Source organism: Artibeus jamaicensis, unplaced genomic scaffold, assembly GCF_021234435.1.
Source record: "Artibeus jamaicensis isolate MK-2021 breed Jamaican fruit bat unplaced genomic scaffold, CSHL_Jam_final contig_426, whole genome shotgun sequence".
NCBI classification, from domain to species: Eukaryota; Metazoa; Chordata; class Mammalia; order Chiroptera; family Phyllostomidae; genus Artibeus; species Artibeus jamaicensis.
Window position 1 is genome coordinate 831,545 of NW_026521826.1, and position 17,866 is coordinate 849,410.

The window sequence follows — 17,866 nt, forward strand, 5'->3', positions numbered from 1 at the left end:
GGGAAGCAGCCCTCGGCCACATAGCAGTGCGCCTGTGTACGACTGGCCTTCTGTACTGAGTGACTAAAGCGCTCTCACAAAGCGCTCTGATCTTCTGACTCTCGGGCTTTAACCCTTTCCTGGTTTCAGAGCTCGCACAGATCGAGCCCAGGCTCCCCAGTGTGGCTGACAAGGCTCCTGCCGACCTAGCCCCTGCCTACCAATCTAGGCTCATCTCCCATTCTTCCCTGTTCTCACTCTAGTTTTCGCTTTTTGCCTGTAGAGGTTTCTCTCTCTTTCTGGAGACTCCACTGAGATCCAGTTAAGTACCACACCCTCTCTGCACCCCGTAGGGAGTCATTTCTAAACCTCTGCCACCATCTCCATTCTGGATCAGGTGCCTCTTATGTTCTGAGTACTTGTCCTGTGTGTCCATTTGAACCACTAGACTATGAGCAGCTCAGGGACAGTTCTTTCATCTTTGTGACACAATGTACTAAATGAATGTTTATGAATGAATAAATACATTGATTAATTAGAACCACATATGTAGGACAGACTTCTGCTACTCCAGTTACTCAGCTATTAAGAAAATAGAGATAGTGGCTGTTATGGGCTGAATTGGGTTCCTCCTTAAATTTATATATTGAAGTTTAATCCCCAGCTTCTTAGAATGTGACAATTAAAAAAGGTGATTAAGTTAAAATGAAGCCTTTCAGGTGAGTCCTGATTCAGTTTGACTGGTGTCCTCATAAGAAGAGCACATTTGGACACAATGAGAGACCACAGGGAAACACATGTGAGAACACAGCGAGAAGGCAGCCATCTGCCAAACCAAGAAGAGAGTCCTCCAGGGAAACCAGATCTGCTGGTACCTTGAGCTTGGGCTTCGAGCCTCCAGAACTGCCAGATAATAAATTTCTGTTGTTTAAGCCACCTAGTGTGAGACATTTTACTTTGGCAGTCCTAGCAAACTAATACAGTGGCGTAGAAAACAACTCATGAAACCAGTGTGGTATCTGGAGGCGTGTGCACATGTGCGCACAGGAGAGCGGCGGTCCTGGGGGTTGTTTATTTTCTATCCAGTAGACTTAGTAATGGGAGAAACTCCGTGCACGAGAAAATGTTTAGCAAGAAGAAAAAGTGAAGATAATTTTCTGCTTAACCTAAATTAACTATAAAATTAATAGGACTTTATTCTTTTACTCTTGTTGGTATTATGCAAGTTGTTTTCTGTTGTGAAATAGTCAAAGATCATCTATGTAATTTGACCACTGTCAGTAGTGATTTAGTGATTTCATGCATTTCTATTTGATACTTGATTTCTATTTGGTATTTTAGTTGTAGATATATTTCTAAAAGATATCTGTTCATCTGCTACTCAGGGTAGTTTATATGATATGTTTATACTTTCTATCATAACATAGGTATGTAGTTTTTTAGGTATAATTAGCCAAGTGTCCTGACCCCAACACACACTCGAGTATGTTTGCCATTGTCACTTTTTTTTTCTTTGTAAGAAGGGAAAAGAGGGGAAAGAGTCAAAATGGGTCACAGTTGGGAGAAGGAAAGAGAAAGAGCAAACTGCTTTATTTCTGACCATTGGCCATGGCCTGTAGACTTTAGTTTGAATCCCGTCTCTACCATTTACTGGCTGTGTAGCCTTGGGAAATAATGAATTCTCTTTGAACCTCATTTTCCTTACCTGTGAGGAACCCCTCAGCTTGCAGGCTCCTTTGACACCTGAAATTATATACATAAAGTATCCAGGCTGGTCTCTGATACATAAGGCAAAACAAAGAATTTTTACCTTTTTTGAACTCTTTATTACATTACCACTTAAGCCAAAAAATTGTGTTTCTTTTTTATGTTTGGGTGAAGTTGAGTTGCACATACAAACAAACACTAATAGTCTTCCAGTTCTACACACCTTGAAGTGTTGTGACAGCGCTCCTGTGTCCACCTGTCCCCAGCTCACTCACATCTCCACTGTGCGGTTACGTTCAACTGAGGTGGCAGAAGGGGCCCATCGCAATCTGCGGTGGGCGCTGGTGAGTGTACATGCACCAGTGTATAGTTGTTTTAAGAACCCTTTCCCTTTGGATCAGGTGAAAGACACCTTTTAGAGGGATCAAACTTCATCCTACTTGAGAAGTACATCCCTACTATGTGCAAGACACCAGGGAAGAAAGAATGGGTAAGACAAAATGCCTATCCTATCTGATGAGCTGAAAAGGAAACAGTTGGGTTCTAATTCCAGCGATGTTACGTAGAGGGAGGAAAGACCCAACAGTCAGTGCTACAGAGAAGGACTCTGGTTACCACGCAGAGCACGACTCTCATGCACTCTGTGTCCATGGAGCTTACTGTGAAGTCAGAGGAACACCCCAAAGAAAGAAGGAAAAACAACAAAATAATTACAAAATGTAGTAGGTATTACAAAACAAGTAAGTGCTGTGACGGAGGCCAATCTAGGGGATCAGATTTCAGTGGGGCAGTACAGGCAGGCTTCTCTGAGAGGAGCATAGAATGACAGTCCCTTTTATCAGGAATCGAGGGGGAGAGGGCATGGGGAGGTTCAGGAGCAGGAAAGGCCGTGGTGAGTTTGGGCCGTTGTAAGCAAGTCACATGTCTGATGCAAAGTCAGGGTGTGCTGTGCATGACTTCACATGATAGACTTTTTGAAGCATAACTTTGAAAATGGAAGCTGTGATTCCGACCACTGTGAAGAGCCTAGTTTTGGTTGGGTTTTTTTGTATCCTACACTTCTCTTATTATTTTAAATGTACATCATTGACTAGGGGTATCTAACCTTTTGGCATCTCTGGGCCACACTGGAAGAAGAGTTGTCTTGGGCCACACATTAAATACACAACAGTAATGAAAAATGAGTAAAAAAAGAGGCTTTAAGTAAATTTACAGTTTTATGTTGGGCCACATTCATAGCCACCCTGGGCTCCATGCAGCCCACGGGCTGTGGGTTGGACACCCCTGGAGGAGGACCTGGCTCTTGATTAAGCCTAGGGTGCCATTTGTTTTTGTTTGTTGGGGACAGATTACTACCCCAAAACTTTCCCTTGTGAACATCTCTTTAGTTCTCTAGATCATGAAGATTAAATAAAATGACAAATGTGAAGAATGTGTAAAATGACACATGTAAATAAGTTATTTACTAGAGGTTGTTACTTTGTTTAAAACAACACTTGCCATTGAAACACTTGCCACGATGCATCGTTATCAGAATTAATGTATTTTCAATGGCAAGTGTTGTTTTAAACACAAATTATGATGATAATGAGGAATATCAGGATAGTCTGAACTTCGGGAACTGACAGTAATGAGCCGGAATTTCGGGACTGACACCCTGTGTAGACCAGAAGCAGTGAGAAGAGTTGTTTAGAAGTGCCACTGCCTGGAGCTGAGCCAGGGTTTGGCTAATTGGAGCTCTAATTTTTTTGTGGGGGGGGGGGTAAATGAGTTTATGAAACACTTTCACACATTGAAAATGATTTTTTATTTGTTGATTGTTTATTTCTTTGAGTGGAGTGTCATAGTTTTTTCCTTTATTGTTTGTTAACTGTGACAGTATTTCATATTTTTAACCCAAGATAGTTGGTTTTCCAAAACTACTAGAAACAAATAGATGATGTAATCATCTTCACCCAAATCTCAGATTGTGGTAAATCTCTACTTTCTGTTATTTATAGATAATGCTTTTTTTGTATGTTAGGACTGGTAAATTGTCCAAGTAGATCCTTGGGAGGTGAGGTAGACATTTTTCTGTTGAGTGGTATAGTTATTTTGCTTTGATTTGTCTTAAGCTTTACTGTTAAAGTTTATAAACATATTAGTTTATGTTTGGGCCTACTTCTTAACTCTGGATTATCGCTGGAGAGTAAGATAATTTTGTTTATGTTAGTTTGGGGTAGTTATTTGCTTTTTACCACTTATACTGAAAAAAGTACATAGTTTTGTGTAAAGGTATAAACATCATTGTGTTCTGCTTTTTCCCTTACTACATTTGTTCTGCTATAATATATAGTTTTCACTTTTACTGTGTCTGAAGAAGTGTGTGCGTGTATGGCGGGCGGTGTCTGTTGACACAAATGAAAATACTACTTTCAGATAAGTTGTATTTTCTTTCCATTGTTTCTTACTTTAGAGCCTTTGCTGTTGAAAATAAGTTTACCAAAATGTATTAAAATAATTATTAATACATAACCTAAAATTTATTTGTTTTTTTAATATGAACAATTTTGGATTCACTGGAAATAAGTTCCAGGTATTGCTGTTTTTCATGGAGACAGCGTTTGTTTCACTCAGAATTTTTAATTATCTCAGTCCATATTTTATGTGACATAGTATCTGCACTCTTGCCACCTACAGCCTCTTCAGAGAGTGTAACACATGGTACCAAAGTAATAAAAATATAAGCTCTAGAGCAAGAAGCAAAGCTGAAACGAGCCATTTTTACATATAACTTAAGTTTAGGTTCTGTGTAGTAGGCTGATCCCTTACTTAACCTTTAATAAAATTGGATTCAAGGGTATTTGTATATAAATAAAAAATAAAGTTAACTTTATTTCATTGACTTCCATATAGCAAGTGCCTAGTAATATACTACAACATTTAGACTTTAGTATTATTCCTATTGGTTGGAAAACTGGCATACTTGTTTGCAAGGATGGGCATTAAAAAAGTAAGTTGTTGTCATTTGGGAAGGTTATTAAGATAATTATTAAGTTTATGTACTCATATTCACACAGATTGAATCAGCCTGTGTTTGTCTGGCATTTTGCTCCTATCAAGTTATGTCAGAAGTCATTTTTTTCACATAGTTTGAAAATTAAAATTTGATAAAAATCTGGGCATGTTTCAGACTTCCTCCTCACTAACTTCTCATACTCCCCGGATTTCCCTGAATGGGCTCTTGAGTTGTACATGCCTGAGTCATGGTTCAGTTCCTGTGTAAGTAATGTTCCAGTCAGTGTACAGGTTTTCCCCATTCACTGGAAGTAGAATATTCCTGTGCAAACTTTTGTAAACCTAAACGGCCAAAGCAAAGAAGCAGTTACCATTAATTTATATGGAGAAGGTTTTGAGTGTTTCCAGACCCCCCCAAATAACCAACCATATTCTCTTAATTATATCCAGTTTCATGCTAACCTTGATATCCTTATGAGATCTTTGGGCCTTTTCTCATTACATTAGGACCCACCTTGGTAACGGATGCACAGAATCAGTAGAGACGAAATGAAGCACAGGTGCTCACAGGCATTGCTCTAAGCTCTAGTGTCCAACCCTGAGATGCCGAGTGTGGTTCCCAGGGCGGAAGCTCGGCTGGACCACTCTCACTGCTGGGCTTGTGTGCTGCCTCTGCAAGGCTCATGCAGATCACACACAGAATGTTCTCACTTTTGGCTTTTTTGGTAAAAGCGAAAATCCTCTTCGGACTTCAGTCAGTTAGCAAAAACAGGTACTAATGTAGGTGTTTTCTAAAAGCCAAGTGGTATAAAGTGAACTTTTGAAAAACGGGAGATACCTGTATTTGTGCACGTGGAATCTCAGAGTATAGGTTTGGGTGAAAGGGGAGGCGTCTCAGGTCTGCTTGATCAGACGCGTCTAACCAGTGTCTTGACGTGGTGCTGATACCATGGTGTGGAGGGAGGTGACAGGAGATGGGGCGAGGGGGGCGTAACCCCATGGCCTCCCACTTCTGGCTTCCCCAGAAAGCAGCACTCGGACACTGTTGGGAACATGTGAGACCTTTCAAAAGTGCTCATAATCAGCCATGAACAATTTGAAACATGAATCATGGATGTTTCTTTGCAACAGTGCAGGTGTTTCCATTTTTTAAAAAACCTCTTACACCTGCCCCAGCAGTCACACCTTGGCACTCACGGCCCTTGGCCCGGCCCAGACTCACAGCTCTTCTCCCTTCTCCTGTGATCACATTTCCTCTTCGTCATTTCAGTTCTTGTAATTGTGTCCTGGTTTTCCCAAACAATTCCGAGTTAATGAGGTTTTAGTCTTGTAAACATCATTTTATGTTCAATATATAATTACATGAAATTCTAGTCTTTTTGAAAACTATATAAAAATGAACTCATATAGTTTTAAATTTAGTTTTAATTTAAACAAAAATAATTCCTTGACTTGGTGGTGTTTTAACTCTTGAACAGGGAAGTGCATGTCTATGTTAATGCACCCTGTTAAAAATACCCACTCTGTCACGTTAATGAAAGTGCTACCCCTCTCACTCGCTTTTCTGCCAGGGCATTTTAATTTAAAAAGAAAATTCCTGCAGGCAACAAGGCTTTCAGCCCAGAAAATAGTTCTGATGATAGAATTCTGGGCTCTGTTCAGGGGGAGGAGAGAGGGATGTGTCCCATAGTTCTCCTTAAACCGTGCCGCATTATTGACTACCCAACGGTATCTCAATACCTTTCTGTCCCGGGAGGAAATGTGTAAGTGTCATGTACTGGAAAGACCCAGGGCTTTGGATGAGCCAGATAAATTGTCCTTGGAATCCGAGCTCTGCCTTGTACTATTTATGACCTTGCATGTGGGTCTTAATATCCCTGAATATTCGTTGTTTTTTTCTTTTTAAAAAATGAGATAATAATGCTTCCCATGCAAGAGTGTTGTGGCTTCTTAGAATAATGCATGCAAAGCTCCTGAAGTAACATTTGTGCATACTCTGTGTTCAACAAGTAGTAGCAGTTTCGATGTTGATAATCATAAGTGTTTGTTAGTTTATGGGTTTATTTTTGATACCTTTAATAGAACTGCTAATAGTATAAAAATTCAGATTTCTTTTTCAGTACTCTAAATAGATTTAATGTTTTTTTCCTTGCTGTTTGATTTAAAATTTTAAAAACTTGATTTTTAAAACATTTTAACTTTACTGAGGAATAATTGCCAAATAAAACTATATATTGAAAGTGTACAGTGGGACGATTTGGCGTGCGTGTACGTGGTAGAATGATTCCCAAGGTTATTGTTTCAAATAAGCAGTGACTCTGCTAAGTGTGGTCCCGGAACCAGAAGCATTGTCATCTCCTAAGAACCTGTTAGAAATGTAAACTCCTGGGCTCTACGCTACTACTACTAAGTCAGAAACTCTGGAGGTTTTAATAAACCCCCAGGAAATTCTGAGGCACACTCGAGAGAACTGCTGCTTTAGGTATCTGGGAAACAGTAAGGGTAACTTTCATGCACCTGCCATGAAGAACAGCCCGTTGGAATTATGATTATATTTCCTTTGAGTCTTGTCTTTATTCATATGAGTGTATGCTTGTTCTTTTTAATATGGTCATACTATGTGAGTCTCACAGCCTGCTCTTCAACTCAGTATTATGTCATGGTCATTGCCCTGTGGCATTAAATTCTATTTGAAAACATCTGGAGTCACATGGCTGCACAGTGTGCAGTCCTGTGGGGTCTCAGCATGTCTCCTCCAGCCCCTTAGACATCAGCTGTTTCCAGATGTTCAAGAGGAAGATAAGCAGCACAGAGTTGAAAGTTCGTATTAATAAACTGTTGTGAATATCTGCACTTATTTCCTTAGCATGAGTTCATTACTACGGTGAAATTACTGACTCAAATGGTATGGCTATTTTTATAGCTCTTAATATGTAGAGACAAATTACCTTTGAGAAAAGTGCCAATGTATACTCCAATCAGCAGTACAGACAAAGTGTCTGTTCCCAGAACACTGGCCGTCCTCGGGGTTACAGTCCTTTTGAATGCACGTCAGTTTGCTAGGAGCGTGTTCTGAATTGTAAATGAATAGGATATAACTTCTTGTTTTCTAGTCTTTATGTTGGCTTACACTGTCATAGTGACAGACATACATGGTAGATGCTGTCTCTTAACTATAAACATTAAGGTTGTTAATTTCTAAAGTTTGCTCTTCCAGTGCTGTGACTCCACATCTCACGAAGACTCCACCTTCTGTTGGGAGGGGTTGTGGCTCTCACAGAGGCGTGCCGTGAACAGGGGTAACCAGACAACATGGACATGAAGGGGAGCTCCTGCGCCTGGAGCTTTAGGGATTCGCTAAGGACTAGAGTGCCATCCAGGGGGAGAAGAGCAAATTATTTCTGTCTGGAGAAGCACAAGGCAATTAAATAACACTATTACTAATATTAAATATTGCCAGGGTGGGAGTCATTGAAGGGGTCTGAGATAGAATGTTAAGTAAATGCTAAACTAGCAGAAAAAAATGTTCTATCATGATAAGGTGGTCATTTTATACAGGCATACCTCAGAGATATTGTGGGTTTGGTACCAGACCACCACAATGAAGCAAGTATTGTGATAAAGTGAGTTGTAATTGTTTTTGCTAATGGAATGTCTTGCCTTCAGTTTGTAAAAAATGCAACATCTGTGAAGCACAATAAAGTGAAGTGTGCCTATATATGTTGAACTTGAACAGCTACGGTGAAGGCTGGTTTGTAATACCTTTATGGATCCTAAAAAAAGTTTTGATTTCTGAAACTTACTCTTTAAATACATATTTATTTTAGCTTGTGTTATGCTCATTAGTGACTTCTTCCTGGGTCCTCCAGGACAACAGGGTTCCCTTGGTGCTGACATTTCCAACATCTCAGGTGGTCAGAAGGATGTTGTGATCCCAGGCCCTATGAGCTGGGGAACTTGAGTGGAGTGGGGGGTCAAATCAAGGAGGTGTACTCTGGGGACCAGCCTCAGGGGGGATGCTCTAGGCTGCTAGTGCACATAAAGCTTTCAGTCTTCTAGGAAATGAAGTCAGTGTCCATAAATTTTATCTTAATTCTACTTTGGTCATGAACCTTTGAGAAGCTAATGAATGGGGTTGGTGGGGGCTTCTCTCAGAAGAGTGCCACCATGCAAATTATTGTTCATTCAGTTTCAGGAGGTTATTAATTTTTTGAGCAAACTCTGGATTAGGTAGCCTCCTTTCCATGATATATTTTCTCTCCTTTGCAGATTTCACTTCAAATAGTAATGAACAATGTAAGAATGGTATGTATTTATACAGTGATTTCCAGTTTACAGAGCCAGTTTATATGCTTTTTGGCTCCTGTCCACAGTCCGTAGTCAGTTAGTACTATTGTCCCTACTTGGGCAGATGAGGGAACTGAAGCTCAGAATAGCACAGGGACTTGCCCAAAGTCTCCTGGTCACAAAGTCCATAAATTACTTGGTATCAGGAACCAGGTCCCTGGCCAGGTCCCCTGGGGACTGAATGAGAGCTCCTTTCCCTGGAACACAGATAGCAAATGGCCAGGAAGAGCATCACAGGTAAACTATGTAAAACACCATTTTCCTTCATTGGTAAATGGGCTCCCGGACCTGTTCACACCATCATACATGTGAGTTGGATGCCCTTTTTGTTGGAGCCATTTGGCAGGGTAGGGTTTTTTTATTAATCCTTTTTTTTTTTTTTTTTTACTTCTATTCTCCCTGCCTAAATCAGAAGATAACAGTTCACTTGAGTATGTTTCATAAAGCAATGATACATTGTAATTGTTAAATGAACAAAATGCCTATTTTAAAACTGTGGTGCCAGAATGGCAGAGTGGCCTCGAATTCCCCACAGAGTCAGTTTGAGAGCTGTCATGATACGGCCCGGCTCAGCAGGATGGTGGCACTGGTGCTGCAGGCGGAAGCAGCCATGGCCCTGGGGTTGAGGTCCAGTCGGGGCCTCGCAGACCATCCTCTGGAAGGCGTGGTTCTCACTGCAGGAGGATGCTGCCTCTTGAAGTAGCATGCACTCCTTTGTGCTAATTAGTGTATGCCATGTATTTTGAATTTGCTTTTGACAATTTTTTCAATGCATTTTATTCTTTTTTAATTATAAGAATAACCCATAATCACATGAAATCTTGAAAGAGAAAATGAATAGTGTACCCCTCATTTCTACTGGTTCAAATCTCTATCCCACCTTAATTTCCCCTTTGAGAAAACCAGCATTTACAATTAGATGTTATCTTCTTTTTCTTTCTCTTTTTCATGTATCCATGTCTTCATACATGTATATGGGACTCTTTTCCTCTGTACTTTTTTCTAAAAATTAAATCATAGCAAACTTAGTATAACCTTAGGTTGTTTTCTTTTGTCTCTCTTTTTTTTTTTTAAAAAAAAAAGTGTAGACCCCTTTCTAAGTCTGTACAGGCAAGTAAATTTATATCATTTATTTTAATTACTGAATAACATTTTATCGTAAGGCTGTAGCATATACTATTCAGCTTCTCACATGTTTTTGAACATTCTGGGGATCACTCCCAGTGTCCTGTTACTGCCAACATTTACTATTATAACATAGGCATCTTTTGTAATCCTTATGGTCATTTTTTACTCAGTAAAGTATATTGTTAAAGAAATGAAAAAGTAGGAACCTTCTGTCTTCAGCTATTATCTATAACCATGCACTTCTGTAATTAGTAGCCTGTTAGCTAGTAGTAAGAATTACAGAGATTTATGTATAGAATATCTCTTTATGTCTGCAGCAGCTGCAAATGTAGCTTTTCTTTTGTGCTGGAGTCATTTGTGGTTAGCTTCTGTATGTGGACTCACTGCAGAGCAGAGGTGATCTTTCAGCTGTCACAGTGTCCCATCTAGACCTCTTCAAGGGTAAATAATTACCTGGGTTTGGCCAAATCTAGTAATCTAATGATAGACTACCTAGTCAGCCAGGGTTTTCGAGTGTTACTTTCTTAGGCTGTGGCCTTAGATTTTTATGACTGAGAGAGCATGAATTTAAAAAGTGCTCTGTGGTGTTTTGGAATCAGGAAGGGCAGAACTCCAGCTTTGGTGATGTGCAGAATTTGCCCAGACCCTCTCAATTGCTTAAAATATGATCAGTAATGTAACTGGCCATATGTTTCAGGATTTTGAATACTCAGAAATAATTCTAAACCATGTGATTGTGAAAACAACCAATTTCCATACATGAAAATGAGCATGCTTATTAATTGGGCTACAATTGCCTATCACATTCAGTCACATTTATAACTCTCAAGGAAAATGATTGTTTTACCTGATTTAGTGTTTACAAATTTACAGCCACACAGCAAAGCTAACTGTATATGAAACATATGTGGCCCTTTTGCAGGTAATAAAATGGAAAATCCAATTTGCGATTGCAGAATAAGCCTCTGAGAGAGATATGATTTTCATAGCAGCGTCGGTCAGGGGGTCATTGCTAATCACGGTGCTAGCTGGCTTCCCCTGTGGCCCGGGCCATCCCACTGAAGAGCGAGCACAGGGAATCTCTGTCTAGGAGCCAGCCAGCGTGTCCGTAGATGCACCACTTTCTAGCTTATTAGATCCTCTTTGTCACAGTGCTTAATCCTGCTGCCTGATCCTTGTTAGAACAGCACCAGAGCCCCGCTCAGGCTTCTAATAAAGGAGATGGGTGAGGGCTCCTAACTAGATGCACTGAAGCGTGCAGCAGTTAGGGCGGCTGCAGCCCGGCTGACAGTGGGGCGAGAGGCTTCCTGCATGTTATTACTTGAAAGGGAACCTACCTCCCAGAGCTGACAGATGAGCTTTGCTGAGGCAAGGGTAACTTGTTGTTAGGCCAATATGAGATGGGTGTCATCTTTTCACACAGTATAATGGCCTAGCTTTACTCTAATTATATTAACCCTCTTCTGAAATGGCTGCATTCCCAGCTGGTGCCGAGTGAGGTGGGAAAGCCAGAGATAAATAGCTGGCTGGGAGGATTACCGCTGCACAGGAACAGGTATTGTGTTCTCCTCCGGGGACATTAAGTTGAAAAACAAAATAAGCACACCCCATTACGCCAAGCCCGGTGATAACTCTAAGGGGCAGAGCCTGGTTTGGCTCGCACGGTTTCCATCTCCGTCATCTGGAATAGTCGGCTGCTTTGAGGTCTGCCGTGGACATTAAACACGGTTTTCATGGCTCTTTGTTCAAAAGAAAACACAGTGTCAACGACAAAGCTATTGTTTTGGGCTCTTTTCTTCCCCCAGCGAGTCTGAATCATTCTTTTCTATTAGCCTCCCTATTTCTGGTAGCTGTGTGAAGCCCCTGTGACTGCCATTGTGTAGCGTTGTTTGAGACGGAAATAAACAGCCGGAATGTGCAAATGAATTTGAAGTGATGTCAGTGAGAGTGCTCGTGAAGAGCCCATGGGCCTTTCTGTGTCCCCAGCTTCTCAGATGCCACTGTAAGACTCCTCTTTCCTGAAGGGAGGGTGTCCAGCTTGCACGCAGCATTTCCTGCCTGCTCCAGTTAGCAGGCGTCATTAGCAATCCCCTACGCCTCTTCTGTCTCCGGTGACAGCACTTTAATAGAGACATTGCTGGGGATTGACAGATCTCCGGGGGTTAGAGGCTTCAGACAAAAGGGCCCAGAGAACATGGCTGACCTTTCTTGGCATTATTCCCCTTGGTCTGTCTTCCATGTGTTGCAGTCAGGGAGCATAGAATTTAGTACATCATTTTCAGAGGTTATTACTGAGGAGGCTGCAGGCTTAGTAAGAGGCTGTTAATAAGTTAACAAGAGGCCGTGTACATTCCAAAGTGCGTATGTAGGTAGTTGGTAGTAAAATGTAGGTGCTTGTTTTACATAGAAATATGCACCTGTACCTTAAGTTCAAGGATAATTAAAACCTGCCTTGCTCATGTACTTTGGGGTTACTGGACCTGACTGGAAGGGAGCTTGTGATACAGCCTGGGAAAGGAGAGTCTTCTTCTCTCACTGTCCCATGGAAGTCATCCCTGGACAAATTGGAACCACCTGAGGCTTGTCCCTGGGGTCCTTCCTAGAGCCTTTCCTTGGTCCACGTTGCTCTCACTCCGACCAGGGCCCTGAATATACGGCAGGGTGAGAAATGCTCTGTGTGTGCTCCCTCCTCTTTTCTCTCTTCCTCCCCGAGTAAAAGAAATCGTATTCCCTCGGTCCTTATCTGAATGAGATGATAAGAGGAAAACAGTCTTTTTGAGTTAACTCATTGTAGTGTGTGAATGGTGGGGAGTTCCGGATGCACGTTCACCAGATCGAGCTCTACCCATAAGAAGGTTGGACTGTTTCTCATTAGGATGACTGACTGTGCAGGATGAGGAGGAAAAGTATTTAGGGCACAAGGGGCCACTAGCAGGGAGCTCCTCTTGGCTTAGGAGTTGGTTTATTTCTTTAAGCAATGTATGTTTTTCTTGGCTGCTTTTTTTCTTCAATTTGAATTACATATATTTTCCCAAAGGTCTTAGTAATTTTTTTAATATTGATTCCATGCAGATGTCAGTGGACAGGGTTTAAAGGCAGAAAGATGATATGTAAGCATAAGTTGTTAGGTAAATGTTTTAGGAGAGATGTGCTCACCTCCCGCGCCTCCACCCCAGCCTGCCAGGGGGTCGCTGCAGCCTGGTTCCTGTCCCCCGGGGCGCGGGCGCTCCTCTTGGTGGCCGTGCTTCCTGAGAAGAGTGGGCCACATACACACTGGGCATTTAAAGCAGGACACTTTAGAAATAGACTTATTTTTAAATGGAATACTTTTCCAGAAATTTGTTTTATTTATTTTTAGGAAAAGTGACAATGGAAAGAAGAGAAGAGTAAGAGAATGAATGATATGGAAGAGAGGACATGGAATATAGCAAATGAGATCCTAAAAGGAAATAAGAATTACAGAGACATTTAAACGATCAGTTTGATTGTTGTAAAGCTAAAAACCACCTCCCCAACTAGAGATGAAAACAGAAAAGATAAAAGGCACCCCATTGCTGGCAAGGTCACACCCTGGCGAGATACCCAGCCGAGCAGACCAAGTGCAGCTCTTGGATTCTCGCTTGCCCTGGGCAGTTTCCTGATTTGTGGTTTGGGGAATACAGCTCATTAGCTTCCCAAATGATTTAATGTCTGACTAATGATGTTAAACCATTAAGAGGAGGGAATTGACATTATTGATAATCTTGGAGACAAGTGTATCTGTTTATTTTTGTATTTAACATCAACAGATTCTAAGTAGCTTTGGAAAGATCATGATGAATTACTCTTTATACTTGGTAATATCTGTTTTCTTTAAAAGCATTTTATGAAATTATAATCACTTTTATATTGGCCTTTCTCCATTTTTCTGAATAGTTACAAGTTCAAAGAACAAAAAGAAGATGGATTCAAAGTATCAATTATTTTGTTTTAAGAAGAAATATCATCATCCTAGTAAAACTATTAATTCATTTTCATTTCTCAAGGTCAGATCAGCTAGGAAATTTTGTGCTTCATGGCATACTTGCATCCCAGAATGTGTTTTTATTATCCTGATTTATCAGTTATGACAAAATTGGCAGTAGAACCTCAGAATAGGACAAATGTATTACTCTGGTTGTGTCCTGGGAGGAACAGTTGCTGAGTGTCTGTGTATGAAAAGCCTTGGGCTGCGGACCAGGAGTGTGAAAAGAAGTGCTTCAGTAGGACGGTCAGGGAAAGGCCTTTGGTGAGTCTGTGCCGAGAGAAACCACGTGTGTCTCTGCTGCTCCGCTCCTCTGTCCTTGTCCCTTCATAAGAAAGCCAATTAAAGGAAGCCGTTTTGCACGCTGCCTTCTTCGTGTCTGAATATATCAACCCCTCCAAAAAAGTTATCTGATCAACTGACCGGTGGCCCCTTCATGGCTTTTTAATGCTGCCTTAAGGACCTGGTCTGCAGTCCATCTAGGCTGGCATGACACCTGACGGCTCCACCAGGCATTACAGAAAGAGCGTGAGGTTTGGAGTCAGAAGCCTCAGGTTCACATCCCTGCTGTGACTTTTTCTGATCTTGTTACTGAATTTCCCCATGTGTCTATTTGTTCATCTCTGAAGCGATGCAGTTAACTGACCTGGAGGATTGCTAGAGAATCAAATGAGGAAATGCTTTGAACAGATAAGTTGTAAACTGGTGAGGACTATACACATGTGAGTTTCTGTCGTAACCATATTAATGTGATTCCTTTGGTGCCGATTCTGACACATTCTTTTGGTACCTGAGTAATGCAATAATAATTTTATGTGGGCAATGTTTTTATCCTTCTTCATTCATATTGTTCTTTGGCTGGTGACAAAAGGTGGTGTTGACCAGATGGGTCTAGACCAGGTCAGACCAGCAGGAATTCACGTTGTTAAGATAGAATTTCAGGAGGTTCTCATAGCACTTCTCCCAGTTTTGATGGGGCCATTTTTCTCTCCTAAGCAAATATCTAGGAAAAACAAAGCTTATACTACCTTTGTCAGAATTCTATCCAGGTTTACTTTCTCACTACCTCCTTCCCTTCACTGCCTCTCTCCTCCCTTTTTCCCTTTGTTCTTTATTTCATGGACTAGGGTGCTAATTGCTCGAGCACCAATGTTGACTCGGGGTAAGACATTTGAAAAAATTCAAGTCAAATGAACCAAAAGCTACTCAGGATTGCACTGTGGTTCCTGGGCGGGACTTCTTAGTCCTGATCTTTACTGCATGAAAGAACCTTCACCTTTTTTCTTCTCTGTGTTTTCAGGAAACCTGGACCTGACCGGTCAGAAGCAGGTATTCAAAGCGGAGAACAACCCTTGGGTCACCCCAATTGCCGACCAGTTCCAGCTCGGCGTGTCCCACGTGTTTGAATATATTCGTTCTGAGACATATAAATAGTAAGTAGACTCGTTTCCCAAAGTAGCACACTGGTTTAGTAGTATTTGTAATTATGCCATTGTAAAAACTGTCATGTGACATTGTCATCTTGGTGGCAGTTAGCTGGTAGCATTGTTACGTGTTTTATTAATAACCACATGTAGTAATGTCTTGTACTGATAGATTATTTTAATTGACATTATCAAAGGGAATTTATAGCAAGCTTGTTTAGAAAATTTTTAAGGTGTTATATTAGTTGACTTTTCATGACACTAAGAAAATTTGCCAGACACATGAAGATCAGAACATACTTTTTTTCTACTTTGAATGCAAAGAACAACAGCTGTTATGAACAAAATTGTTAAGCAGTTTGTTTATAAAATGAGTAGAGAAGACTAGGAACACATCATTCTATTCTCTAGAAGCTTTTACTCTAGTGAGGTGATAGTATCTCTAGAAGAAAAAGGAAAGGCAGAAAAAGAGGAAGCAGAGTCAGCTAGCTTAAGTCACAGCATCAGAATCTCTCTGCTCCTCCCCCAGGTCAGAGGCGATTGTGGGAACCTGCCCTAAAACCTCGCTGTTTTCACCTCCTTCGCTGTGCCGGGGCTGGAAGGAACTCTCCTGCCCCACCTTCTCTGTTCTGTTTTCTCTTCCTCCCACCCCCTCCCCCACCCCCTCCCCCATATTGAGGTGATCGTTTATCCTTGCGCTGCAGCTGCATCGAGTCCCTAAGGCTGAAATCTAGTCACCTTTGGTTTTAAGCAAACACAAAGACTTGCAAGAATCCATAGTCAAGTTTAACCTTTTGGGGGCCCTTAACTAACATTTGAGAATTTAACATTTCAACTCTTAGAGAAAAATTAGAGGATTGTTGAAAGTCACATTCAGGTGGGGGGTCTCCCTCTCGATCTCTGTCTCTCTCTCTCTCTTTTTTTTTTTTTTTTTTTTGGTATCATATAAATGCCCGACACTCAGCGTGGCCCTCACTAGACCTGTGCTGGGCCAGCAGGTCAGTGCTGACTGACAGGGCAAGGTCCCTGCTCAGAAATGGCCAGCTGGGCGGCGGAGCCCCTTCCGGGACGCCAGGCTCCTGGTCCCACAACCTAGAGCTTGGGATGTGTCTGACAGAATCTCAGAGAAGATGAGCTCTGAAGAGCGATGGAATTAAAACTAAATTTAAATTAAATCACAGTTTAGATTTTTTTTAAAGATAATACTGTGTCATTGACAATATATCTTAAGACTTACCTTAAGACTTAACTGAGAGAAGTATAGGATGTATGTTGTTTCACAAGCCACAAGTTATGTGCAATATATAGATTCTTTAATTATGAATATAGTTCGGCCTTGGAGATTGGTTTAGTTAATTATGAAAATGTGTGAAAATCTAATTGCAAATTAGCCAGTTATTGTTCATTTTTCCCTTTTAAGTCATTAACCATTGCTGTCATCGATTAGAGATAGAAGTTTAATTTTTTTGTTAGTAAGTAAATGGGAGGCTACTTAGAGCTTGGTTTGTAGGGGATCGTTTTAGAAAACTATTCTATTTATTTTAACATATAGCAAAGTATACAAATGAACTATTAATCCAGAATTGGAGGAAATACTGTTTATTATTCTGATTAACAATGTTTTATTATACATTACCTTGTAATTTACAGAAAATGAGAATATATTACACATGAAAGTACTTCTAATTTTAATGTCATTTTAAAAGATTAAGTTGTGAATTTGTTAAGTTTGTATTACCTCAGTCATTATTGGGCAATTAGTCATCATTATATGCTAATGTGGACTATTTCTGTTTATTTGATGGTGGTTAGCATTCTGGATGAATGAGGGGCACGTTGCTTTGATTGAGTTAATTGGTACATTATTTGGAAGGGAATATATGGCACAACATTTTAATCAATAACCTATTCGATGTATATATTCCTATGTCTATAACTGTTATCCTGTGTTTGGGAATCAAAGTAATCTAAGCAATTTTTCAACTAGCATACCTTTTTATATTTGATTTCCTCTTAAACAGTTATATTATTTTTTACATACTTAAATCAGTATTGAAAAGCTTAAGCACAGGAGAGTCATTGTCCCTTTTTAGGGAGACCAGTCCATACCCTGCTCACTGCTTTCAGAGGAGTCTGTGTGAGCCTCTTCTGGGAGACAACACTTGACGTGCACCCCCCACGGGCAGGGCAGGGGCCTACACTCCGTGGGAAGGAGAGTGCGGACCTCCTCCTGTGTTTCAGCTGCTCCGTCCCTCTTCCGTTCCTCTCTAGTTATCTTCAC

At 40.8% G+C, this 17,866-nt stretch overlaps 1 protein-coding gene across 2 annotated transcripts in view; it reads left to right on the forward strand.

Annotated features, from left to right (window-relative positions):
* Positions 1-17,866, forward strand: part of RSU1 (Ras suppressor protein 1) — a 183,275-nt gene that overhangs the window by 76,411 nt on the left and 88,998 nt on the right. For both annotated transcript variants that reach the window (XM_037161697.2, XM_037161696.2), the window contains one exon: positions 15,462-15,594. In XM_037161697.2, coding sequence (XP_037017592.1) covers positions 15,462-15,594 — 133 coding nt within the window. The remainder of the gene's footprint in view (positions 1-15,461; positions 15,595-17,866) is intronic.